The sequence below is a fragment of the Macrotis lagotis genome, chromosome 2, assembly GCF_037893015.1.
Source record: "Macrotis lagotis isolate mMagLag1 chromosome 2, bilby.v1.9.chrom.fasta, whole genome shotgun sequence".
Lineage (NCBI taxonomy): Eukaryota > Metazoa > Chordata > Mammalia > Peramelemorphia > Peramelidae > Macrotis > Macrotis lagotis.
This window is the reverse complement of record NC_133659.1, coordinates 74121106-74147579: the sequence shown is the minus strand read 5'-3', so window position 1 is coordinate 74147579 and position 26474 is coordinate 74121106. Positions and strand designations below refer to the sequence as shown.

The following is a 26474-nucleotide window of genomic DNA, read 5'->3' as shown; positions in this document are numbered from 1 at the left end:
TGCCTGTCCCCAGCACCTTCCTTGCCTGGTGAGTATGAGTGGTATTGCAGGATTGATGGCTTACTCCTCTTATCTGTGCCATCACAATGGGTTGCTATGATTTACCTTGATCACTCAACTCAAATGCTAACTGAAGATTTAGGTTTAAGACTGTATATATCATGGTTTCTTGAAGGAGATGCAGTGCTGTTTTCACCTTTTGATGACTGGTGTGCATATGTGGGATCTTCACCCATTCTTATGAATGGACAATTGAAGGAAAAGTCAACCAAAGGTTCATTTTTTAAAAGTCAATTAAATTCTGAACAGAATTGAATGAAAGACAGATGGAGATGGAGGGTGGTGGCGGCTAGAGACATACACACATACACACAAACACTCATAGACAGATAAGCACACACAGAGAAGGACAGGGATGTAGCAGAGACAGACAGATAAGGTGACAGACATGGAGACAGATAGACATACACAGAAAAAGACAGAAATACATCCTAGGGTGGGGAGCAGATACAAACCCAGGGAGTTGGCTGATAGGGAGATGGCAACACAGAGACTCCCTTATAAAAAAGAGGACACAGTTTGTTGATTCACCAGAATGGAAAGTGAGTCTCTAAGGCTTCTGTGTGCAGTGACCAAAAAAAAAAATCCTGTATGTTCTAGGACATGTTTCAGCCTTTTAATAAAACCCAAAATCAAAGCAGGACTTTATTTTAAAAAAATGGTTTGACAGGATCCAATCCCTTCTTTAAGAGTCTCCCTCACAAAGCGATCAATGCCACCTGCTGCCTATGGAGAGATGTAGGGGTAGTTGATTTGTGTGACCTCTATGTGTCTGATATAAAGGAACTAGTCCTATTCCGCTCTGAAGTGCTAAACGTACTCAGTCTTTGTAACTTATTACAATACCAGGATTATAAAATGATCAAACTATAAATGACTTTTCTCCCAAAGAGAACCTTCCCCTTCCTTCCCACCCATCCCCACCCTCCCATCCTCCCCCCACAAGATCCAAGGCCCCAGAATTCCTTGGCCCCCCATCTTCTGAGTTTGCTCAGTTTTTCTAACAAGGGCTTGGTTGAGGGCTCCAGGGTCTTAGCGCAGTTTACCTGGGAATGCCCTTATTCTGTATTCTGCAAAGTCTCAGGGAGAGATGGGGGTAGCCATGGGTGTATTTTGTTTTGTACACAGCCCTGGTGAAGAAGCCTCACTGGTAGATACAAGTGGCATTGTAATTTAAAGTTGTAGTGAGCTGCAAACTTTGCCCATCAGGTGAAGGGATCTCTCCCACCCCCATCCTGCTGCAATGTTCTTTCAACAGTTAGATGCCTGAGTATCAAGATCACATTTGTTCCCAGCTTACCCATTAACATCCCAGAAAATCTTATATTTTGTAGCAAGAAAACCTATGAAAACAGACCATCCATGGGGCGCAGGGGCTTCTCACTGCCCTCTTTGCTCCAAATGGGGCAGCAGGGGGTGGTGGGTGGGTGGGGTTATACTTCTGTACTAATAGCCCTTGGATTAGTATAGGCCTCACGTCCAAGGCTTGGTCGGGTCACCGGGAAACTCTGGAGCGATGACATTTTGAGGGGTGGGGGCCCCAACTCCTTGTAGCAAGTGGGAGTGTAGGTGAGCCTCTCCCCACCATTGGGGACCATGTCAGCTGTCCGTATATAAAAGGGGGAGCTGTAGGGGGCACAACTGGGACAGTGGCTCTGAGCACCCCGATGCTGGTCAGAGGGCTCACTGGGGAGTGGTGCCAGGTCACCTTGTCCATCCAGGACTTGTGAGTTGCAGGAATTGCAGGTGGAAAACCTTGATGGAGCTGAGAGATCATGTCCTTCTTCCTCTTCCTCATCATCAGAATCATTTTTCTTACAGCAGTAGTACTGACCAGGAGGGAGAAAGGAAAGTTCTGATTAGGGAACATGAAGCAATGTTTGCCCATTCAGTTCCAAGCACAATGCTGTTTGAATAGGACCCACCCTCTGTGCTTATCCTTGAGTCAGATGGCCTCACCCAAACATTAGCTTCATATATAGGCTCAAAAGATTGCCCAAATTCTACAATATCTCTCTCACAGTCTGTTAATGCAACCATAAATTCTGCCATTGTTCACTCTTTTGGCTTAAAACAATACAACCCAGGGGCAGCTAGGTGGCATAGTGGATAAAGCACCGGCCTTGGAGTCAGGAGTACCTCGGTTCAAATCAGGTCTCAGACACAATAATTACCTAGCTGTGTGGCCTTGGGCAAGTCACTTAACCCTATTTGCCTTGCAAAAACCTAAAAAAACCCCCAACAAAAAACAACAACAACAAAAAAAAACAATACAACCCAGGCTTCCTGTAACCTGAGCAGAGGTGAGACCCCAAAATCCAGAACAGTCTGCAAGACCATGTCCGATCACTGGGGATGTGAACCAGACTTGAATGAGCCAGAATACTGGCATAAGGCTTTTCCTATGGCCCGTGGAAAGCGACAATCTCCTATGGAAATTAATTGAGTTCTCTAAGATGCAGTATGACGGATCTCTGAAACCTTCAAAGTTCTGCTATGACCCTTGGGTTGCTAAGAAGATCGTCAACAATGGTCACTCTTTCACGGTTGAGTTTGAGGATTCCACTGATAGATCGGTGCTATCTGGAGAACCCCTGACTGGGAACTACAGGTTAATCCAGTTCCATTTCCACTGGGGCTCCAATGAGAGCCCAGGCTTCTGAGCATATTGTGGATGGAAAGCAATATGCAGCTGAGCTTCCCTTGGTTCACTGGAATACAAAATAGGAGAATTTTAAGGTTGCTGTGACCAAGGATGATGGACTGGCTGTTGTTGGGTTCTTTGTAGAGGCGGGAAGTGCTAAATCAGGATTTCAGAAAGTCATTGACGTTCTGATAAAATTCAAACAAAGGGTAAAGATGCAGTCTTCACTGACTTTAACCCAATTTGTCTTCATCCTGAGTCCTTGGAATATTATACTTATCCTGGCTCACTGACTACTACTCCTCTCTTGGAATGAGTGACCTGGATTGTATTGAAAAAGCCCATTGGTGTGAGCCATGAACAGATAGGGAAATTCTACAGCCTTTATTTCACTTCTGCTAGTGAAAGTCCTTCGAAACCCATTTTGTGCAACTGGTGTCCCATTCAACCTCTCTGTGGCAGGACAATTAGAAGATCTTTCAAATCTTGATTTCTGATTGAAATGATCCTCTAACTAAGCACTGTATACTGGCAGTACTCCACTAGTCTCAATCCTTTCATAGCTGTATCTGATATTATTCTTCATAAAATGTGAAAAGGTTGTAGATCAAATTAAAATATTATTGTATGAACCCAATAACCTATAAGCACAGTCCCATGTGCAATGCTTGGCAAGGTTATGTTGACCTGATGCTTTGGTGATAGCAATGCTTTTACCTTGACAAGGAATCAAAGATAAGGAATAGTAGAATTGTTCTTCCTCCCCAGGTAATAGGACAAAGGAGTACCTGGAGCCATAAACTCTAAAGCTGTTTTTAAAATATGGAAAGCAGGCAACTTGAATGCAATATGTGATTAAATTGCAATGATATGAAGTGTTAGGAGGCAGAGTTAATAATAGTGATTCCAAGAGGTGACATTTTAAGATACTGAAATAAAATTTAAAAAAAATTCTTATGTGTTTGTAGCTATGTAATCTTTAAACAGGGATGATGTATTTTTGTCAATTGTGAATTAAGTATTATCTATAAAAACATCTCAATTATAGTTATAATAGATTTATATTTCCATTCAGAGAATCTGTACCATAAATTGATATCGTATTTTACATTTATGTTGGCTAATAAAATAAATATTTTAAAAAAAACAACAAAAGACCTCTGTTGAAAATGTAGAATTATCAATTGAGAAAGGCACCATTTAGGGGAGGTTAGGTGGCACAGTGGATAGAGCACCAGCCCTGGAGTCAGGAGTACCTGAGTTCAAATCCAGCCTCAGACACTTAATAATGACCTAGCTGTGTGGCCTTGGGCAAGCCACTTAATCCTATTTACCTTGCAAAAAATAACCCTAAAAAGAAGAGAGAGAGAGAGAGAGAAAGAGAGAGAGGGAGGACATCATTTCAAGCTATTATCATCCTCATCAAAACTTTAACTGGTATGGTTTTTCAAATCTAACTAACAACCTGGCTTCCACCTAGTACAAAGAAGAGTTCTGAAGAAGTAAGGGATATAGGTCAGCTTAGTTTTGATTAGGGGTGGAGGGAAAGGAGGAAATCAGAAAAAAATCTGGAACATTGAACATGGTAGTCAAGGGCAGTGTGTGAGAACACTGGGTATTTGGTGGGGAGAGGGGGAAAAAAGGAAAAATCACCAAGATGGAGAAGGGAGACTAAGAAAGATGGCTGGAGCTAATCTGACAACGACTTGCCCCTTTTGCAGCTTGACTCTCATGCATACACCCATGGTCAATATGATACACGATGCCATATATGAAATGCTCAGTTATATGCAGAAAGTCACATTCCAGAAAGGTAGAGGCAACCAGTGCTGGTGTGGTTTCCAGCAAAGAAGATATAGAATTATCAGGAAGTGGTAAGTGAGAAAGGATTGTTTTGGAGGATTCCTAACTGCACAAAGGAAGGTAGATCTTTTCCAAGGCTATACTGTCCTGATCCTTTATCTTACTGATTTAAAAGACAATCCAATTGAATAAACATATTTGAGCACCAACATCACTGGAGATCTTCAAATATTCAAATGGAGTGCTGGACTCATTTATTTCAGTGTTCCTTACAATACCAATATTGCTTACAGTGATTTGCAATTTAACTATGCCTCCCCATTCTCTGCATCTTGTCCAAATCCTTCCTCAAGTTCAAGGGGATCCAACCAAAGTGCTAGACATCTTCTGTTTCTCCTAATATCATGATGAAGTTAATGTAGTACATGAGCTCTCTTTGGGGCAGGGGGAGGTGTCCACTACTCTCTGGTCACTTCCTCAGGTGGACAGCTCATGTGCTCCTCCTCATGTCCTCACTTTTACCTTGACCATGTGACTAGCCCATGTTTTCTTCCAAAGGTACATTAATTCTATTTTCTACTGTTACTTGAAGTTCCTCATTGTTTATATGTTGGAGCTTGCTTGCTAGCATTTAGCATATAAGACAAAGTGTACCTTGTCCTCAAAAAGCTTGTGCTCTCTGAGAGGGTGACTGTGTGTGTGTGTGTGTGTGTGTGTGTGTGTGTGTGTATGTGTGCCTATGAGTTATGTGTGTGAGTGCACACATGGACATATGAATTCAATCAATTCCATCAGTTGAATTCAGATAATGCCAATTGATTAGCCAATCCCCAAACAGCTATTTTAAAATAAGAGGGAGAAAGATGGCAGAGTACAGGTGGGGATCCAGTTGAACTTGCCCATCATTCCCCTCCAAAAGTAATGTCACAAATAAAATTTTGAAGTGGTCAAAGACAACAAAATGTCAAAGACAGACATTTTTCTAGCCTAAGACAACTTAGGAGGTCTGCAAGAGAGGTCTATAATACTGGAGTGAGTGAAAGGCTTAAGCCTGGCAGAAGCACCAGCACCAGGTCCTAGAAGCTGCCAGGACAGTAGTAACAGTGGCAGGAATAGCATCTTCAGGAGCTCTTATCTAAGAGATGCTAAGGGGGTTGACAACTGGTCAGAATGAGATTACAGGGGACCCTTTGCTAGCTCTGGATGCAGCTGATGCTGATGGGCAATTCTATTGCCCATAACCAGTTCTGGTTTGCAGTTCCAAAAAAAGGAAAGGAATGCTTGTGGTCACAGCTCTAAGATCAAGACTAGCACTAGCCTTTGTGGCTGCAATGGAACAGGGAGATGGAAATAGATAGGGAACCAAGGCCAGCAAGAATTCCTGGAAGAGTTGAAGCAATAAGAGTGGTAGGAGAAAATTGAAGAAATGAGAGTGGTACAAGAAAATCATGAAAAAGAGAATTAATAACTTAGTTAAAAAATACTGGAGAGAATATCATCTTTTTTTAAGGTTTTTGCAAGGCAATGGGGTTAAGTGGCTTGCCCAAGGCCACACAGCTAGGTAATTATTAAGTATCTGAGGCTGGATTTGAACTCAGGTACTCCTGACTCCAGCGCCAGTGCCACTGTGCCACCTAGCTGCCCCGAGAATATCATCTTTTTTTTTTTTTAGTTTTTTTTGCAAGGCAAAGGGGGTTAAGTGGCTTGCCCAAGGCCACACAGCTAGGTAATTATTAAGTGTCTGAGACCGGACTTGAACCCAGGTACTCCTGATTCCAAGCTGGTGCTTTATCCACTGCGCCACCTAGCCGCCCCCAGAGAATATCATCTAATGATTAAAAAAAAATGGCACAAAAATTTCCTAAATAAAAGAACTCCTTTAAAAGCAGAATAGACCATTTGGAAAAAGAAGTATAAAAAATTCACTGAAGAAAAAATTCCTTAAAAATTAGAATTGGGCAAATGAAAGCTAATGATTATGAGACAAGAAGCAATAAAATCACAAGAATAAAAAAGAAAAGAAAATGTGAAAAATCTCATAAAAAATTGAACTGGAAAATGGATCAAGAAGAGATAATTTAAGAACTATTGGATTACCTGTAAGTCATGATTTAAAAGAAAAGGAGCCTAGATAATCATATTTCAAGAAATTATAAAGGAAATAATGCTTTGATATCTTAGACACAGAGGGTAAAATAGAAATTGAAAGAATCTAGTGATGACAAGAAAAAGTCTAGGAATACTAAAGCCAAATACTGGAGTTCTGAGGTCAAGGAGAAAATATTGCAAGCAGCCAGAAAGGAACAATTGAAATATTGTGGAGCCATAATCAGGATCACACCAAATTTTTCAAATTCCATGTTAAAAGGAGCAGAGGGCTTGGAAGATGATAATTCAGAGTTCAGAGGAACTAGGATTACAGCCAGGAATCACCTACTCAGCAAAACTGAGTACAATTCTTTAGGGGGAAAATGTATATTTAATGAAATAGATGACTTCCAAATATTCCTGATTAAAAGACCAATGTTGAATAGAAAAATTGACATCAAATAGAAGACTCATGAGAACATAAAAAAGTAAACATAAAAGAGTATAAGGGAGTCAATGCAATTAAATAGTGGAGGCAAAAATGGGGAGTGAGTGAAGCTTGAATCTAACGCTCATCAGAATTGATTCAAAGAGGGAAGAATATATATATATATATATATATATATATATTCATCTGATATAGAAATCTATCTTACTCAAGATATGAGGGGAAAGGGAATAAGAGATATGGGTGGGTTATAATAAAGAGAAGGATGTATTGGGGGAGGCAATAGCTAGAAGCAAGACAAGACTTTTTGAGGAAGGGACAGGATAAATGAGAGAGAAGAATAAACAGAGGAAAATGGAGTGGAGGGAAATACACAGTTAGTGATCATAACTGTGAATGTGAATGGGATTAGCTAACCCATAGGTTGGAAGCAAATAGCAGAATGAATCTGAAACCAGAATTCCACACTATTTTATGTATAAGAGGGAAAAACTTGGGACAGAGAGACACCCAAAGAGTTAAAATGAAGAGCTGGAGCAAAGTCTATTATGCTTCAGCAGAAGTGAAAAAGTCGGGGTGGCTAGGTGGCGTAGTGGATAAAGCCCTGGCCCTGGAGTCAGGAGTACCTGGGTTCAAATCTGGTCTCAGACACTTAATAATTACCTAGCTGTGTGGCCTTGGGCAAACCACTTAACCCCATTTGCCTTGCAAAAACCTAAAAAAAAAAGTGAAGAAGTCAGGGGGTGGCAATCATGATCTCAGACAAAAATAGACTGAGTTAAAAGAGATAAGCAGGGAAATGATATTTTTTAATATTATAGATAATGAAGTAACATAAAAATTTTATAGTAAGTTTCTCTAATAAAGGTTTCAAATATATAAGGTGCACTAAGTAAAATTTATAAAAATAATGAGACATTTCCCAATTGACAAATGGTCAAAGGATATGAACTGGCAGTTTTCAGAAGAAATCAGTTATCTATAGTCATATGAAAAAATTCTCTAACTCACAATTAGAGAAATGCAAATTGAAACAACTCAGAGATACTATCTCATATCTATCAGAAATAACAAATGCTGGGGGGGAGATGGTGAGGGAAAATAGGTACATTAATAAATTGTTGGTGGGGTATCAAACTGGCCCAACCATTCTGGAGAAAAATCTGGGATTTTGTCCAAAGGAATACAAAACTGTACACACCCTTTGACCCAGCAGGATCTCTACCAAGTTTATACCTCAAAGAGATACAAGAAAAAAAGAAAAAGATCTCTATGTACAAAAATATTTATAATAGTTCTCTTCATGGTGGCAAAGAATTGGAAATTGAAGGAATGCTCATCAATTTGGGAATGGCTAAACAAATTGGCAAATGATTGTGGAGTACTATTGTGCTATAAGAAATGATGAAGGGGATAATTTCAGGGAAAAAATGACAAGACTTCTATGAACTGATGCAAAGTGAAGTGAGAAGAAATGGGAGATCATTGTACACAATAAAAAATCAATGTTATAATGATGATCAACTGTGATACACTTGGCTACTCTAATTAAAACAGTGATCCAAAATCCAAAACAATTCTATCTACCTCCAGAGAACTGATGAACTCTGGGTGCTAATTGAGATATAATTATTTTTTGCTTTTTTAAAATTTTTTTAAAGATATGACTAAGTTGGAAATATTTTGCAAGATTCCACATGTATAATTGATATCATATTGTTTTCCTTCTCAGTAGAGTGGAGCAAGAATGAGAGACAGGAGGAGAACATGTACTCAAAACTAAAAAAGAAAAGGATATTTAATAATAAATTAATACTTGAAAAAATAAAGCTGGAAGGGGGAGGGGAAATGAAAGGGAGAACTGAGATCATCTCTTTAAGCCTAGAGAATTTTTTGTTTCACCTTCATTGCCTCTCCCTTGATGCTTTTTGGTTCTATGAACCAAATCCATAGGATCATTGGAAGTCATCAAATTCAATCATGCCATTTTACTCTAACAAGAAGAGCTGCTATAAATATTTGTGTATATACAAAAGTCTTTCCTTCTGTCTTTGGTCCCTTTGAGATATATACTTAATAATGTTATTGCTGGCACCAATGTTCCTAGAGTATTTGGACTTCTGGAGGCATACTTTTTTTTTGACTGATATTTTATTTTTCCAAATACTGGAGGCATACTTTCATATTGCTTTCCAGAATGGCTAGACCTAGTTCCACCAATGGTACAATAATTTACCTATTTTCTTGTTTTTTTTTTTAAACTAAATTTTATTTTCTTAAGATCTATATGTTGTTTCTTCTGCCCCTTCACTCCATAGAGAAAGCACAGAAAATTAAAATCCTTGGTACAAATGTGAATATTCAAGCAAAACAACTTCTGACTGTATTCAAAACAAAAATGTTTCAATATTCACTCTCAGTCTTATCACCTTTAGCTGGAGGTATGTAGCATCTTTCATCGTGGGCCTTCTGAAATTGTGTTTGGTCATTGTGTTTATCAGAGTTCCTAAGTCTTTCAAAGGAATTCCTTTGTGGAATGTTGTTATTGCATAAATTGTTTTCTAGGCTCTGTTCACTTCTCTCTGTTCATGCAAATCTTCTCTGGGTTTTCTGAAAGAATCCTCTTTGGCATTTTTTTTTTTTGCAAGGCAATGGGGTTAAGTGGCTTGCCCAAGGCCACACAACTGGGTAATTATTAAGTGTCTGAGGTTGGATTTGAACTCAGGTACTCCTGACTCCAGGACTGGTACTCCATCCACTGTGCCACTTAGCCACCCCCTTTGGCATTTCTTACAGCATATTTAAACACATTTATATACCATAATTTGTTTAATCCAGCCATTCCCTAATTTCCATGTTTTTGCCACAACAAAAAGAATTTCTACAAATATTTTTGTATATAAGGGTCTTTCCCCTCTTTCTTTGAATTATTTTTGGGTAAAACTCTGGTAGTAGTATTACAGGGTCAGAGTATATTATAACTTTTGGGGTACAGCTCCAAACTGCTGTTCAACAGCGATGAAGAATGGAATTCACAATTCCACCAAGAGTCTATTGATGTACTTATTTTTCTGCAGCCCCTCTAGATGTGTCCTTTTCCATTTTTTTTTTCAACTTTGCCGATCTGCTGCAAACCCTCTTCATTTTGGAGATTTTTTAAAGCTAAGGTACAGAGAATTTAAGTGACTTAATTAAGGTCTTGTGTTTTGTGGGTTGAGATTTGACCTCTAGTCCTCCTGCTTTCATGTCCAATGCCTGATACTGCACTGCCTCTCATTTTCCATGCTTACTCATATTGCCCAGTGTAGAAAGGTCAGTGGGTTAGCTTCCCAGCTCCATTCTTTCCCTTTACAAGATTTCAATAGTTCATATTTCTGGAGTGTTTCCTCGCTTACAAAGCACATTCTCCATGAAAGAGATAAAGTATTATTATTATTCCCATGTTATAGAGGAGAAGTCTTCATCTCAGTGCTGAATCAATTGTCTACCTTCACATAGCCATTAGTGCATCAGAGCTAGGATTAGAACTCATATCCTCTGAGGAGAAGTCCAATCTCTCCTGAAGATGGAAAAGAATAGTCTGTAATTCATACAGGTGGAGAAGGATATTGCTGTGAATCTCTGGACATAGCTTTCAAAGAGTATCTAAAGGTTATGGAAATGGAATGATGCTTTTACCATCGCTCCTGAAGTGCAATGACCATCAAATCTCTCCACTGAGTGTTCAAGGTACCCCAGGTCCATCAAGAAGACCATTCTTCCCTAACTAGCTAAACCTAGAGTCAGGAAGGCATCAAGTGCCTTGGTCACTTAATAGCTACATGACCTTGGGCAAGACTTTAGTCTCAGTTTTCTCACTTGTAAAATAGGGATAATAATCATCATAATAATAATACCTACCTCCCAGGGTGGTTGTGAAGATCAAATGTCTGATAAATAGTAGATTCTATATAGACACTTAGGTGTTATTATTTCTTATTATTATGTTTGTATGTTGGTGGTTGAAAGGAAGTATGGTATAGTGGGTAATCTGGGCTTGGATTAATGAAGACCAGGGTTCAAATCCTACCTTGGGCACATTGCCATGTGACCCTGGCCAAATCACTTAATTTTTCTGGATCTTAGTTGCCCCATCTATCAAACAAAGAGGTTGGACACGATATTCCTTTCAGTTGGAAATCTATGACCCTGTGTTTCATGAAAAGGTATTTGGGTATAGTGTGCCAATCTCAGTGTACTGTAATTCTTTATTGCAAAAATATGTAATATTATGTCATGAGCAAAAAAAAAAAAAAAAAAGAGTTTTGAGGACCATAACCTTCCACCTCCTAAAATATTTTTCCACATTTCAGGGTTCTTGAGTGGATTGTACCCAATGGAAAATTTTTAACTCAACTTTCAAAGTCATGTAATTTGTTGGAATAAAACCAGACTGGGGGCCCAGGGAGTTACTGACCTGAAGCCGACAGTAACACAGGACAGCAATGATGCAGAGTAAGATCACAGTTGCTAGGATTCCGCCGGTGATTACAACTGTTCCCGCTGTCATCCGAACGATTCTCCATCAAACTCTGCAAAACACAAACGCAAAGGCCATGGAGAGGTTGAATCACTTGAAAATAAGAGGTAGTTGCTATTCTGGAAGCCATTGGGATGGATGGTTAAAGTCCACAGTCTTACTGGGTTCAGGAGGGTAAACCAGGAAAAACTCAAAATAGGAAGGAAAAAAAGCATTTATTAAGGATCAACTGTATGTCAGAAGATTTTCAAATATATCATTTTATCTTCATATTCTACGAAGTAGATACTACTGTCAATCTTCATTTTACAGTTGAGGAAACTGAGACAAATAGATGTTAAGTAACTTCCCTCGGGTTACACAACTAGTAAGGGAAGGGAATGAGCATTTTAAAGTGCCTGCTATGTACCAGGAACTTTACAAATATTATCTCATTTGATAGGACTTGAGTCCTATTATTATCCTCATTTTACAGATGAAGAAACTGAGAAGAAAGAGATGATTTGTCTAGGATCACAGAACTTGCTAGCTGTCTGAGGCTGAATTTGAATTCAGATCTCTCTGCCTCCAGTTTTGGCACTCTGCCTATTCACTGTACCACCTAGATGCCTATAGGCTAATGTGTTTGAGACTGGATTTGAACTTGAGTGTTTTGGACTTCCAGATGAGCATTCTATCCACTGTACTATGTTGTTGCCTCTAAAGAATGGGAAATCTGCCATTTTCAAGTACCCAGAAATAACTGGGCAATAGGGCTCAGCCCTTTCTTCAGAGTCTAAGAATAGGAGAGGTCAAGGGCCAAGTGTGGAGAAGGAAGAGGGGTGAAGCACCTCTCCATTTCTACTCTTTTACTTTCTACAGGTTGATAGTTTTTATTCCTGAAGTTTTTTAAGATTTTAAGTGTATCCTATCTTCTACCACCACCACCACCACACCACCTTCTACCCATTTCGTTTTGTTTTCTTTGGGTTTTGCAAGGTAATGGGGTCAAGTGACTTGCCCAAGGTTACACAGCTAGGTAATTTTTAAGTGTCTGAGGTCACATTTGAACTTAAGTCCTCCCGATTCCAGGCATGGAGCACTATTCACTGCACCACCTAGCTGCTTCAACCCCTTACTAATTTTGTAGATGAGCAAATTAGCCTAGAATAAGGAGGTAGCTTTCCTAGGCCACTAGGTAGATTCAAATGCAAGTCTCTTAACTCTTTTTTTTTTAAGGATTTTGCAAGGCAAATGGGGTTAAGTGGCTTCCCCAAGGCCACACAGCTAGGTAATTATTAAGTGTCTGAGGCCGGATCTGAACCCGGGTACTCCTGACTCCAGGGCCGGTGCTTTATCCACTGTACCACCCAGCCGCCCCTAAGTCTTTTAACTCTTAAATCCTTTCTTTTCTTCTTCTTCTTCTTTTCCTATCCCTGTTTCCCTAATATCAGGTCAAACAGATAGATGTGGTGAGAGAATTATCTCTCCTCCTTTACTAACCCAAAACCTCCAGCCTTGGCAAAACTCTTCTGGGTATATTCTGCTTTATTCTATATGTGAATGTGTGAGACACCTAGGAGCAGAGAGTGAAATCCCTAATATACCCCTAGTGTATCAATCCATAAACATTTATTAAGAGCCTACTATGTGGGGCGGCTAGGTGGTGCAGTGGATAGAGCACCGGCCCTGGAGTCAGGAGGACCCGGGTTCAGATCCGGCCTCAGATACTTAATTACCTAGCTGTGTGGCCTTGGGCAAGCCACTTAACCCCATTGACTTGCAAAAATAAAATAATTTTAAAAAGAGCCTACTATGTGCCTGGATGCAAAAGGAGGCAAAAGATGGCCCTTACTCTTAAGGAGCTTACAGTCTAGTGGAGGAGATGATACATAAATAAATATATACAAAGTGAGCAATTACTTAATAGTATCTATTAGATTCTAGGGATGAAAATACAAAGCATGAACTCAAGCCATAAACATTTAGTAAATGTCTAATATGTGCTAAGTTCTGGGGATACAAAAGGAAGAAAAAGATAGCCCTTCCCTCGATGAACTTATAATCAAATTTATACAAAGTAAGCAAATTTAATATTATGTTTCAGGTGCTAGGATATAAATACAAAGCATGAAACAATCCCTACTCTCAAGGTACAGAGGTTCTAACAAGGAAGACAGGCAGTCTAAATATATATATATATATATATATGTATATATATATATATATAATATATATATATGAGTTTATGCAGAATAATAATTTAAAAAGAGAGAGAAAATACAAATAAATACAAAGTATTTAAGTATAAGGTGTCCCAAAAGTCTTAGTGTACTTTAAAGCATATTAAAGCTTTGATTCCCTTAAAAACTTTGATAAAATTTAATCTTCAAATGCAAGAAATCTGGAAAAGCTACATGTAGAAGACAATGCTTCAGCAGTGTTTTGAATAAGAGAGGGATGAGGTGAAGATGGGGAGAAATGACATTTCAGGAGGAGAGATGGTAAGGAAAGGTACAGAAAGAGAAATGGAGCATCCCATGCATCAGACAGAAAAAGAAGACCATTTGGGTTCTGGGTTTGGTGAAGATAAGAATAGTATGTATTGTCTTTATGTACCACTTTAAGGTTAGTAAAATACTTTAAAAATATCCTCTCATTTAATGCTTATAACAATGCTTTGGAAAAGGCACCCTTTTTATTATCCCTGTTTTCCACTTCTTTTGAGTGATTTGATCTGGTCACATAGCCAGAGTCTCACTGAATTAGAATGTGATTTTGAGTTTTCCAGACTCTGAGGCCAACACTTCAACCATTAAGCCATCTAGGTGGGCTCAACCTATATGCCACCTGTTTCTTTTCTTTTTCCTTTTTTTCCCTTCTTTTGGAGGTAATCAGAGGCTTGACTGGGATCATAAGAGTCTGAAGTTAGATTTGAACTCAGATCCTCCTGACTTCAGGGTCAATGCTCTGTCTATTCACTGTCCCCATGCTACTACCCCTTTCAAAGGGCCTCCAATGGACATACCAGCATCATAGCTCTAAGACTTTTGGGATTAGCTGCTCTAATACTCACACAGATGAGCAATATGTCTATCTTTTGTTCTTTTGACCAGGTTTTTGTCTTGGTTACCTCTGATTGTACTAACTGACTTTTGTTTAGTTGTGAGCTCAGAAGCTTCTTAGGTCTTTTGATTCCACACTGGTATCTACAACTACTCTCCCAACCCATTATTGCTGCTTCCATACTCTGCCTAGATTTCCCAGGAGGCCTATGAACTCCCCAGCCATTTTGTTCAGTTGCTGCTCCCTTCTATAGGTTCCAGAGGCGCCTGCAGATTTGTAGAAATCCTTTAGTCAGTTAACTCTAAGAAATCCAGGTTCCCAAACTTATATCCCAACTTCTTTCCCTATCCTTTACATATAAGGAGGTGACATTTACTAATGTTAATGTTTTCTATACTTTAAGAAAACTCTCTCTCTCTCTCTCTCTCTCTCTCTCTCTCTCTCTGTCTCTCTGTCTGTTTCTCTCTCATCTCTCTCTCTCTCTCTCTCTCTCTCTCTCTCTCTCTCTCTCTCTCTCTCTCTATATATATATATATATATATATATATAGGTCCCATGTACAACAAAATGTACTTTCTATGGTAGCAAAGAACTGGAAACAATGTCGATGCCCATCGACTGGGGAATGGATGAACACATTTTGGTACACAAATAATAGAATGTCACTGCTTTGTAAAAAACAATGAATATGAAGAATTCAGAAAAGCATGACTCAAGGAGAGAGTCTTCAGATATGATGCCTTGGGGGGGGGGGAAGAGTCTCAGAATTCAGGCCTGTTCCAGTCCATTCAGCGATTTCTGGGAATAGAGAATGGGAAAGCTCAGAGGAAGTCGAGAGTCCTATGGAGTTATAGCCTATTCTGTTATTGGTTTGAATCCAGGCCAGACAAGATGAGAGAGAGAAAATCATAAATGCTGTAAGTTGCTTAGAAGGCAATTTTAGGTCATAATTCAAGATCAACATTCTCAGGCTTGCCAACTAAGCACATTCCAAGTAGGGTATGCTAAGGAGTGGAGGCTGAGGGCAGGGAGGATGAGGCAGCATGTCTCTGATGCTCGGAATTCCAGTTCTCCTCATCCCTTTCTCTTTCACTACATGATCTACATCTAGCCCTCCCAGGTCCCGGGGAATTCAATTCATGTGTACAAACTAGCCCATTGTGTCTGCTAGCTGGTCCTAGACAACAGACCACATTTCACATCTTATCCAGTGTTTCACCGTGTCTTTTGTCTCTTTTTGTATCTCTCCCCAATCCACCTCCGCCAACTCTTAAAATCTTAAAAGTCTCAGTGACTGGCCCTTAATAAATGTTTATTGATTGATCTTCCCATTTCCATTGTCATTGTTACCAAGCTAGTTGAGGCTTCTATCATCTCATACCTGAATAGCTATAGTAGCCATCTCTACTTTGTCCTCTTTCTATATCTGATTCACTTGGAGTCCTAAGACTATTCTCCTAAAATACTGCTTCGGTCATGCTACTCTCAACTGTCTATGAGATAACTTCCAAAGTTTTTGACTTGACCCTCAAGGCTCTCCATAATCTGACCCAATTCACCTTCAAACCATTAATACCCTTCATGGAACAAATGAATCTACTTAATGTCACCCAACCATGGCTTTGTGGGCTTTTTCAGGGTAAGAACTGTAACTCTCTTACTTCATAGATCTCAAAGTGCCTTCAAATAGTGTGCACTCAATAAACATTTACATATTTCTTGATGCTTTGTTTTTTGGCTGTCCCAGTCCCCAGATGGTCCCTCCTTCTTCTGAACTCCTGTAGCACTGAAATGGTTCATTCATTTGTACCACAGAATTTTGAGATGAAAGAGATGTCAGGGATGACTAGGTGTAGTATCGTCATTTTATAGATAAGGCAGTTGAGGCTCAGATAAAGAGCAACTTTGTTGAAGTTTCACACATAGAAAGTAGCAGAGGTGGGATCTGAACTCAGGTCTTCTGATTCTAAATTCAATTTTCTTTTCTTAGTCACATCCACTAACTGTGCTGGATTGTTATAATGCTGGTACATATATAGGTTTCCTAGCTGGAGTGTATGTTCATTGAGACCAAGGACTATATCTTTGTGTGCTTCTCCCCACCTCCCCATCATGAACCATGCACATGGTTGGGGGTTAATCAGGAATTTTTTGATAGTTTGGTACTTCAGGACTTTGATCAATTCGTTCCCTATAACTCCTGTATACCACTAGAGGGCAGCAAACACTGCTTTGTCTGGTCAACCCAGCTGTGGAAACTGATATGCCCCAAAATAGTCATCTTTTTTTCCCCTAATATTTTACTTTTTTATTTTTCCTACTACATGCACTGGTAATTTTCAACAATCATTTTTTGCAAGGTTTTGAGTTTTACATTTTTTCCTTCCCTCCCCCTGATAGAAAGTAATCTGATATAAGCTAAACATAGATCCATATTAATCATGTTGTGAAAGAAGAATCAAATCCAAATGGAAGAAGAAAAACCTTAGAGAGAAAAAATGATATAATATATAAAACAACTTTTTAAAAACTGAAGATAGTAAGCTTTTGTCTGTACCTAATATACATCTCTTAAAAGCAGAATGGTGGGACCGTTTCCAATTGCAGAGGACCCACCAACACACTGGAAACTATGGGGATCTGACTGATTCTCATCCAGAAAAGTAGTGCTAAGAATAACAAGTTCTTGGTGTCTGCCTGGAATCTGAGATGGGTTTTTAGTGTTCTGGCATGAGCCAGGCCACCGGCATTAACTCTTCATACTCTGCTCCATAAGACTGTGGGTGTAGATGAGGCAGGAGCAGCGTCAGTGTCCAGCCACAGGATTGCTCTTTCCCTAAGTAGTCTTTATTAGGGGTGCATCCAGAGCTGCTGACCTCCTGCCTCCCCTTTCCCATTCTACCACCTAAGCCAACCCGGAGAATTGTTTAGAATTCACCTGACCAGGAGACAATTTTCTTAGTGACTTAAGAGATTTACTGTCCTTTTTGAACTACTTTTGAACTTTTGGCAGGAGTCAGGACCTATGGGAAATTGGTAGCCTAGCAAAAGGGAAATATTCTTGTGATAGTGTGGATTTAGGAAGACAAGCTGAATTGAAAGGAAAAATAGGGGTGTATGTTCAAATAAGCCCACTGCTCAGAACATTGCCTAACATATAGTAGGTGCTTAATAAAAGTGCTCTTAATAAAAGTTCATTGACTTATTGGCTGTCTGATGCACTATTTGTATGATAGAGACTCATGGGGTGGAGTAGCAAGATCAGACATACAGTGCCTATGATGGGTGACTGTCCTGTCACATTACCTTCATGCCAGATAATTGAAGCTGAAGTGACAGATGATTGACCGCTATTCCTGCCAGAGTTTTTAGATTTCTGGAAGGGAGGGCTGGTATATCTGCAACCAAGCTAAGTGATGCTTGGTGGTAAATAGAGGGAATGCTAAGGAGTAGAAGCAGGTCAGGTGCTTACAATGTGGAGTTTAAGACTTTTCTTCTATGTGCGTTCAGTGTTGCATAGTGGGTGAGCAGTGGCAGGGGTATCTGTTTCTGCAGTTATGCCTTATGCCATGCCACGGTCAACATGCATGTGCACCTGAAATGGAGGAGAATTGGGCCAGTTCAGCTGGCTCTTGTCCCCAGAAAAGGATACCTGGTGGCAGTTTGGGGAATCTATATGACACAAAACTTGAACTTGTGGAATGGCTTCTGGGGCCAAACGAAACAAGTCCAATCCTTTTTCCAGGAATCAACTCTCCAAATTCTTGAAGATATGTCATGCTTTTTAAAAAATGATTTCTCTTTTCCTGGATAAATATCCCAATTTCCTTCATTTAATCCTCCTATGGCTGTTCATGAGGTTCTTAACCATCCTGGTTGCTCTCTTTCAGACCCTCTACAGCTTATTAATTTTCTTCCTAAAATGTGAACCATTCAGAACCAAATACAATGCTCCAAATGGGGACTAACCAGGGCCATATTCAGGGAGATGATTTATGTCCTTATCTTGATTTTAGATCCCTGGGGAACTCCATTGATGACCTAAATTGAACCAATAAAGATTACTCTTTGGATTCAGTCTTTTAACAGGATTCATCTAATTGTACTTACCTCTTGTCTGCTTCAGTTTCTTCATCTGTAAAAGGAGGATAATAACAGCATTTAACTCACAAGATTATTATGAGGATAACATGAGACAATAATACTTTGCAAACTATAAATGGTAATAATAATAACAAAAATTTTATTCCCCAGCTGGCATCTTTCCATCTCCCTTTTAAGAATAACATTGTTATAATAGCAGTTTATACGTGTTTATTAAACATATTATTTATGCCCACACCACTGCCTTCTCTTCCCAACCTCTCATTCTTCTTTTTTTAAACATATTTTTTTTTTTAGGTTTTTGCAAGGCAAATAGGGTTAAGTGGCTTGTCCAAAGGCCACACAGCTAGGTAATTATTAAGTGTCTGAGGCAGGATTTGAACCCAGGTACTTCTGACTCCAGGGCCAGTGCTCTATCCACTGTGCCACCTAATTGCCCCCCAACCTCTCATTCTTCTCAGAGCGCAGTTGAATCTTGGCATACATAGATAGCTTGGTGGCCCAGTGCAAAGGGTACCAGCTCTGGCTATAGAGAAGCTGGAATTAAATCTGTGATCCGGACCCCCTCTCCTGTACCACCTGTGTAACCTAGTTTTCTTTAACAAATATCTGGTTGTTATTTTTGTTCTTGCATCTGACTCTTCATGACCCATTGGGGGCTTTCTTGGTACAGATACTGAAATGTTTTGCCATCTCCTTCTCCAGTTCATTTTAAAGATGAGGAAATTGAGGCAAACAAGATTAGGTGACTTGCCCAGAGTCACACAGTAGGAAGTATCTGAGACCGAATTTGAGCTCAGGTCTTCCTGACTCCAGGACTGGGACACTAGCTACTGCGTCATCTAGCTGCCCAAATATCTGTTTGCATTTCATTAAATAGTGGCTTCTGGGTGGTTCTGTGTAGAAAAAGATTAAAAAAGATAATTTTACCCAGCTCTAGAATTCTTGGACCCAGCCCTAAGGACTCAGAGCAGATACTGCTGGATTAAGAAACTCTTGCTTGAAGAGCAGAAGGACACATTGGGGATAGCTTATGGTCTGGTCTGACACTCCAAAAATAGTTGGGAGAAATGCCTCTGTCACACAGGCTGAATCCAAGAAAACAAGTCGGATATGTTTCACGGCCAAGAGCATCAATCTTTAGGAGAAAAGAGAAGATACCATCATCATAGGAGGAGGGGAAAGAAGTAACAGCAGAAGAAAAAGAAAAAAGGGGAATTGGCATCCTGATATAATGCATTTGATCTGCAGAGGAATTCTATATGCCTTGAGTTGTTTTGGGGCTGGATCAAAGAAGCTCTCTAAAAAAATTATGATCTTAAGAAATGAGACTTTGTCTAATAAAAATGCTTCATGATTATTTGGATTTTCTTCAGAGTGTGATTCTCTGGCACAAACTTAATTCATCACCAAAATGAAAATATTAGGGTGGCTAGGTGGTGCAGTGGATAGAGCACCAACCCTGGAGTCAGGAGAACCTGAGTTCAAATCTGACCTCAGACACTTAATAATAATTGCCTAGCTGTGTGACTTTGGGCAAGCCACTTAACTCCATTTGCCTTGCAAAAACATAAAAACAAAAACAAAATGAAAATATTAACATTTCAGAATTGTGGCTAGACAACTCATTCCTCACTCACCTTAGTCAAGTTTATTCTTAGTTCAGAGAGGGCAAAGTTGTCCTTGTGTGTGTCTCTCTTTTCAGTACTCATTCTATATGTGAATGTTCTCTAGGGTTCCTCTGTCCTTTTTTCCTCTCCTCTCTTTACACTTTGTCCCTTGACAATCTCATCCATAACTTCAATTATCACCTCTGATCAGATGCCTCACACATCTCATATACAGCTTCAATTACTTCCCCAAACTCCAGTTATTTGCTAGGCATCTCTACTTGGATGTCCATTTTTGCCTTGAATTCAGCATGTCCCTAACAGATCTCACCAGCTCTCTCCTAAAGTTTCCACTTCCATTGATGGTACCACCATCAATTACTCTGGATTGAAATCTCATCATTTTTGATTTACGAATTATGTTGTTATTTAGTTATTTCAGTTGTGTTCAACTCTTTGTCACCACATTTGGGGCATTTCTTGGCAAAGATACTGGAGTGATTTGTCATTTCCTTCTCCAGCTCATTTTACAGATGGGGAAACTGAGGCAAACAGGGTTAATGACTTGTCTAGAGTCACACAGCTGCTAAGTGTCTGAGGTCAGATTTGAACTCAAGATTTTTCTGTCTCCAGGCTTTCTAGCCATTGCACTACTTTGCTGCCATTTTTGAATTATCCCTCTGCAATAGCTCTTACTCTTAACTTCTTTCCACTCACATTGCCAAAATCCTATCACCTGTCCAATAGATTATCATAATAGCTTTCATTCTTCCATAATCTCACCTCTCCAATTTAGTTTTCAAATACACACAAAAATAATCTCCCCCAATACATAGGTCTGAATGTGTTGCTCCTATGCCTCACAATCTTTAGTGATTCCTTATTTACTCTAAGACATAAACTGCTTGAATTTGACATTTCTGTCTCTATAAAGCAAGCTCCAACCTTCCAGCTTGATTTTATGTCCCTCCCCTTCATGCCTCTATGTTTTAGCTGAATTGTACCACAAATCTGTCCCTTGATCACTTTCTATACTCTCAAACCTCTCCCAGTCCACAGGCTGTTTTATACCCCTGAAACCCTGTGATTTCCTTGAGGCAAATTGCAAGGACTTCTGAAGAAATTTATTGAGGATTAATAAAAGATGTCATTTTGTTCAATGAACTATAATTAAATGTGGCGATTATTTTTCTATGTATTATCTGCCAAATAATTTATTTCATTCTGATTGATATTTTGTGACTTGTTTCCAAATAGGTATTTTTCTTTTTATTTCACTATAATTCTTTTTTATGTAAAGTATGGAGAAGCTTAAAAAAAAAAAACCTCTGCCTTTTGAGATTCTAAAGTGAAGGCTCAATGATGCTACTTAGAGAAGGACAAGCCTTCTCTACTCATCCTTGACCTAGCTGAAAGAGAATGAATGAATGAAAAGCAGTTCTTAAGTGCTTACTTTATGACAAGCATTGGGTATCCAAATGTCAAGGTGGGACAGTCTCTGGTTGCAAGAAGGTTATATTCAGGGTGGCTAGGTAGTATAGTGGATAAAGCACCAGCCCTGGAGTCAGGAGTACCTGGGTTCAATTCCGACCTCAGACACTTAAATAATTACCTAGCTGTGTGGCCTTGGGCAAGACACTTAACCCTGTTTGCCTTGTAAGAAAAAAAAAGCTTATATTTTTGTTTGTTTTGGTGAGGCAATAGGGTTAAGTGACTTGCCCAAAGTTACATAGCTAGTAGGTATCAAGTGTCTAAGGTCAGATTCGAAACCAGGTCCTCCTGGCTCCACTGCCAGTGTTGTATCCACTGTACTATCTAGCTGCCACTGATGTTTATATTCTAATAAAAGGAGATAGCTATATAGAGAAGTGATGTCAGGGTAAGGACTTTTTATTTTGTGAAATCATAGGAATAATGACTGGAACTATGGAGAAGTCCATTGACATACTTTTTAATTAAATATTTTATTTATTTATCAACTACATGCAATGGTAGTTTTCAACAATGATTTTTTGCAAAATTTTGAGTTTTACATTTTTCTCCTTTCCTCCCTCCCTGCCCTGCCTCCCTCTGTCAGAAAGTACTCTAATATAATTATACATGTATACTCATGCTAAATACAGATCCATATTAATCATGTTGTGAAAGAAGAATCAAATCCAATCAGAAAAAAGCATTAGAGAGAAAAAAAGACATAATACATCAGACAACTTTCAAAAATTGAAGATAGTAAACTTTGGTCTACATCTAATTTCCACAGTCTCTTCTCTGGATATCGACGTCTTTTCTAGACTTAGACTTAGAATTTTCTAGACTTAGAATTCATTGACATATTTTTTACAGAAGCAATGACTATCCTGATATAATTATGGCTCCAAGACTAAAAGATTGTGGGAGAACAGGAGTAGTGTGGCAGCTGAAGTGTGGCTGGTAAGGAGATAGATGGAATGGAATACTGAATGAGAAGTAAAATATGATTTGGAATTAACTAGATACAATGAATAGGTGTGTTTGTACTAACTCATTTTCCAATCAGAGAGTTTAGTCTCAATTCCAAAACTGAGTAAATAAGTCCTCCAGGGCATGGTGTCTGGATGTGGTGTGGTCCAGAGGTTGTAGAAACAGGCACATGGCAGGAAAATGACTGGAACTGATGACTGGATGAGATAGAAGTGATAGTATCTCAAATTTTCCCAGACATACATAGAACATGGGATAGGGATATAAGTATCTCATTAGATGAACATTATCAATGGCTCTCTATTTGGGTAATACTTGCCCAAAGGGATGCCCTCACATCTATCTTAATTGATACACAATTATGTTTTTCCTTTCCTCCTATCACATTTGATCTTATATCTCACTTAATTGTGTTATCACGCTATAGCAAGTGGTACAATGGACCTGGAGTCAGGAAGACTTTCTGAGTTCAAATTCAATTACTTACTAGCTGTGTGACTTTAGACTAGTCACTTAACCTTGTTTGCTTCAGAGATGGAGAAGGAAAAGGCAAACCAATCCAATACCTTTATCAAGAAAACTCCAAATGGGAAAAACAACACCCTATTTTATTGTTACATTCTTCAGGGTAGGGGCTATTTTTCATCTTGATGCTTCAGGGTCTAGCACGGTGCTTCATGAAAAATAGATGATAAATCATTGTTTATTGAATCGAATTTCAGCAATCACTCATTCCCTTCCCTTTTTCCTTGCCCCCCTCTACTCCAGACCTGTCTCTTCTACCATCTCATTGATCAATACCTAGAGAAGGCTTTTGCCATGCTCCCTAACCAAAGGAAAGGGACCTTGTTTCATAAAGATGTTAATTTGTCTCTTTGCTAAATTCTATTTTGCTTTTGCAAGGGACTGGAAGACCTCTCCTAAATAATAAAAACAACAACAATAGCTAAAATTCATAGAAATATTTAAGGCTTGAAAGAGTTTTACACAAAATATCTCTTTTCAATTTTATAACAACCCTGGGGAGCAGATGCTCATTATTTCCATTTTAAAGATGAAACTGAAGCAGAGAGATTAAGTGACTTTCCCAGAATCGCAAAACTAGGGAATGTTTGAAGTAGGATCCATACTCAGTTCTTTCTGATTTGTAAGACCAGAACTCTTTCAACTATAACATCTAGGATTTTCTACTAACAGGATCCTACAAATGTTATATAGGCAAGAAGACCAGTCCTTCTTCCCCTCTGACTGGTCGAACTATCAAACAAGCTGGACAGCAACACTTTTATTTGCTGTTATCTTCTGCCAAGGGACAGTGGACTGAGCCCAGAATTAACTAGAAGGAGGAGATTGGTAAGTTCCATTTGCAGTATGACTTTTCCAGGTTTTCATTGTTTCAGTGTTTTTGGTGACTCCCTACCTGCTCCCTTCTACATCAACCTATCTCTTTCACATGAGTAGTCTTCCAAATATGAGTTGTGGTTGTGAATCATGGAACACCATAATTGCAGAAGATTCAATACCAGCACTATAAACAACAATATAAGATGTATGATGAGCCCGAGTAAGTAGCCTGCAGCATATTACCATTGATCTGTGAGTGAGTAGTTCACAAAACTATGTTGTTGAAGATCTATAGGGTTGGAAAAGGAAGGAGGGTGCTTATGATATGACTTAGAGATAACAGATGGACAGAGAGCCCAATGATATGTTGCTATCTTGGGACATTAAAAACAATAGAGCTATGTGATCCTGAATGAGTCACTTAACCCAGTTTGCTTCAAAAAAAAATAATATAAAAAAATTAAAAGAACAAAGAAAGTTTTCAGTGTGTTGGGTGGAATGTCTAAGGAGAACTTAGGGAAAGACATGAATAAGAATTGTTCAGGTTGAGAATGCTTGACTGGGTTATGAACAACATCACTGTGGGATGTACTCTCATGATACAATTATAGATCTACCACAGTATCACCAAGCATCCTGCGCTGACTGGCCTGTTGCCCGATCAATGAATCAGCTGAGCTATAACAAGGACACAAGATGACTGGGAGGATGTCAGAAACATCCTCTTCTGTCTCTTCTCTTCTGATTAACACAAAAATGGCCCTTGATAGCAGTTTGATGCTGCAGGGTATATTAATGATACAGAAATCTCTCATAGACACATAGATCCACGGCTAGAAATGACCTCAGAGGTCAGTCATATAATCCAACCTTCTCATTTTACAGATAAGGTGACTGAGACCCAGGGAAGTTGAGTGACATATCCAAGGTTGCACAGATCAGAGATGTGATTTTAGCTTAGGGATGAGTCAGAGATGAGATTTTTAGTTCAGATCCTCTGACTTCTGAGTTATCATGTATGCCCAAGGTCATAACTAGGCAATTATTAAGTGTCTGAGGCCACATTTGAACTCAGGTCCTCCTGACTCTAGGACTGGTGCTCTATCCATTGCACCACCTAGTTGCCCCATAGTATCTTCTTTCTGTTGATTATTTCTCATTTACCCTACTTATAGATGTTTATACAAAACCACTTGCATGTTATCAAACCACTTAAAGTGTGGTCTGTTTTCTTTTTTTTTTAATTTTTTTAAAGGTTTTTTTCCCTAAGGCAATGGGGTTAAGTGACTTGCCCAAGGCCACACAGCTAGTTAATTATTAAGTGTCTGAGGCCGGATTTGAACTCAGGCATTCCTGACTCCAGGGCTGGTGCTCCATCCACTGTGCCACCTAGCCGCCCCCATGGTCTGTTTTCTTGACTTTGTCTCCCTAGAGCTTATCACAGAACTCAACACATAGTATTTTATTGACTGAAATATATCAAGTGATTTACCCAGGGCTTCACAATTAATTCAAGCCTGGGAGTCAGGAATTGAATCCAGGTCTTCCTGACTCCAATTTCAGACTGCTATCTATGAGACCCTCTTGCTTCTCTAAAAACAAGTTTTTTAACCTCAGTTTTCTCCTCTGTAAAGTAAGGGGAAGGCAGATCTCTAATGTCTTTTTCATTTCTAAGTCCTATGACTCTTCTTTTTATAGAAAGGGAAACTGAATCTAAGAGAGGTAAATGAATGATCTAAGGTCATGTTTCTAGTCAGTGGTATAAATTGAAATAGAACTGATTCAGGACTTCTACCTCAGTTTTCCAGATATGCATTTTAAGCAGAGATCAAAGCCTGAAGATGAAGGAAGGAAAGTCTTCGAAGCTTCAGGCAGCAAGAAGCATGTGTGAGAAGAATTAATGGGATGGATAAGTCAGAGGGACCTATCCAGAAGCCTTAGAAAATAAGTATAGCATGTGGAGACCATTGCCTATTCTGCCTATACTAAGGATTTAATATTATGTCAGTCAGACTTTGAGAACCTATCCAATATTTGGAACCAGAGAATGCAAGGATAATCATGAAAAGGAAGGCGAGCATAGCCATGATGGTGCAGTGGAAAGTGCATTCATTCTGGCATGGAATGAAGTGGGTTCAGATGTCATCTCTCATGATAACCACCATGTAACCTTGAGTAAATCATTTAACATAGATGCACCTCAGTTTCTTCATCTGCAAAATGAAGGGAATGGATCAGACTAGATGTTTTCTGAGGTTCCTTTCAGCTCTACATTTATCATCCCTGTTATGGGCAGGCTTCTCACCTCTAGTGATATCAGCAGGAAGTGGGATAGAAGAGGACCGTTCT

The 26474-nt window shown here is 39.2% G+C and overlaps 1 protein-coding gene, 1 long non-coding RNA gene and 1 pseudogene across 2 annotated transcripts; 2 read left to right on the top strand and 1 right to left on the bottom strand.

Annotated features, from left to right (window-relative positions):
* LOC141511058 (uncharacterized) lies at positions 1–19928 on the top strand. Its single transcript, XR_012475258.1, has 3 exons — positions 1–274; positions 11396–11669; positions 19646–19928. It is a non-coding gene; the product is annotated as an uncharacterized LOC141511058 (long non-coding RNA).
* Positions 1056–11592, bottom strand: LOC141511057 (protein FAM163A-like). The gene is made up of 2 exons (XM_074220380.1): positions 11500–11592; positions 1056–1889 (listed from the first exon to the last, which is right to left on the bottom strand). Exons 1-2 carry the CDS (start codon positions 11590–11592, stop codon positions 1494–1496), a joined length of 489 nt encoding a protein of 162 aa, XP_074076481.1. The 3' UTR covers positions 1056–1493.
* Positions 2399–3194, top strand: LOC141510835 (carbonic anhydrase 2 pseudogene; annotated as a pseudogene).
* Positions 19929–26474: the final 6546 nt, after the last annotated feature.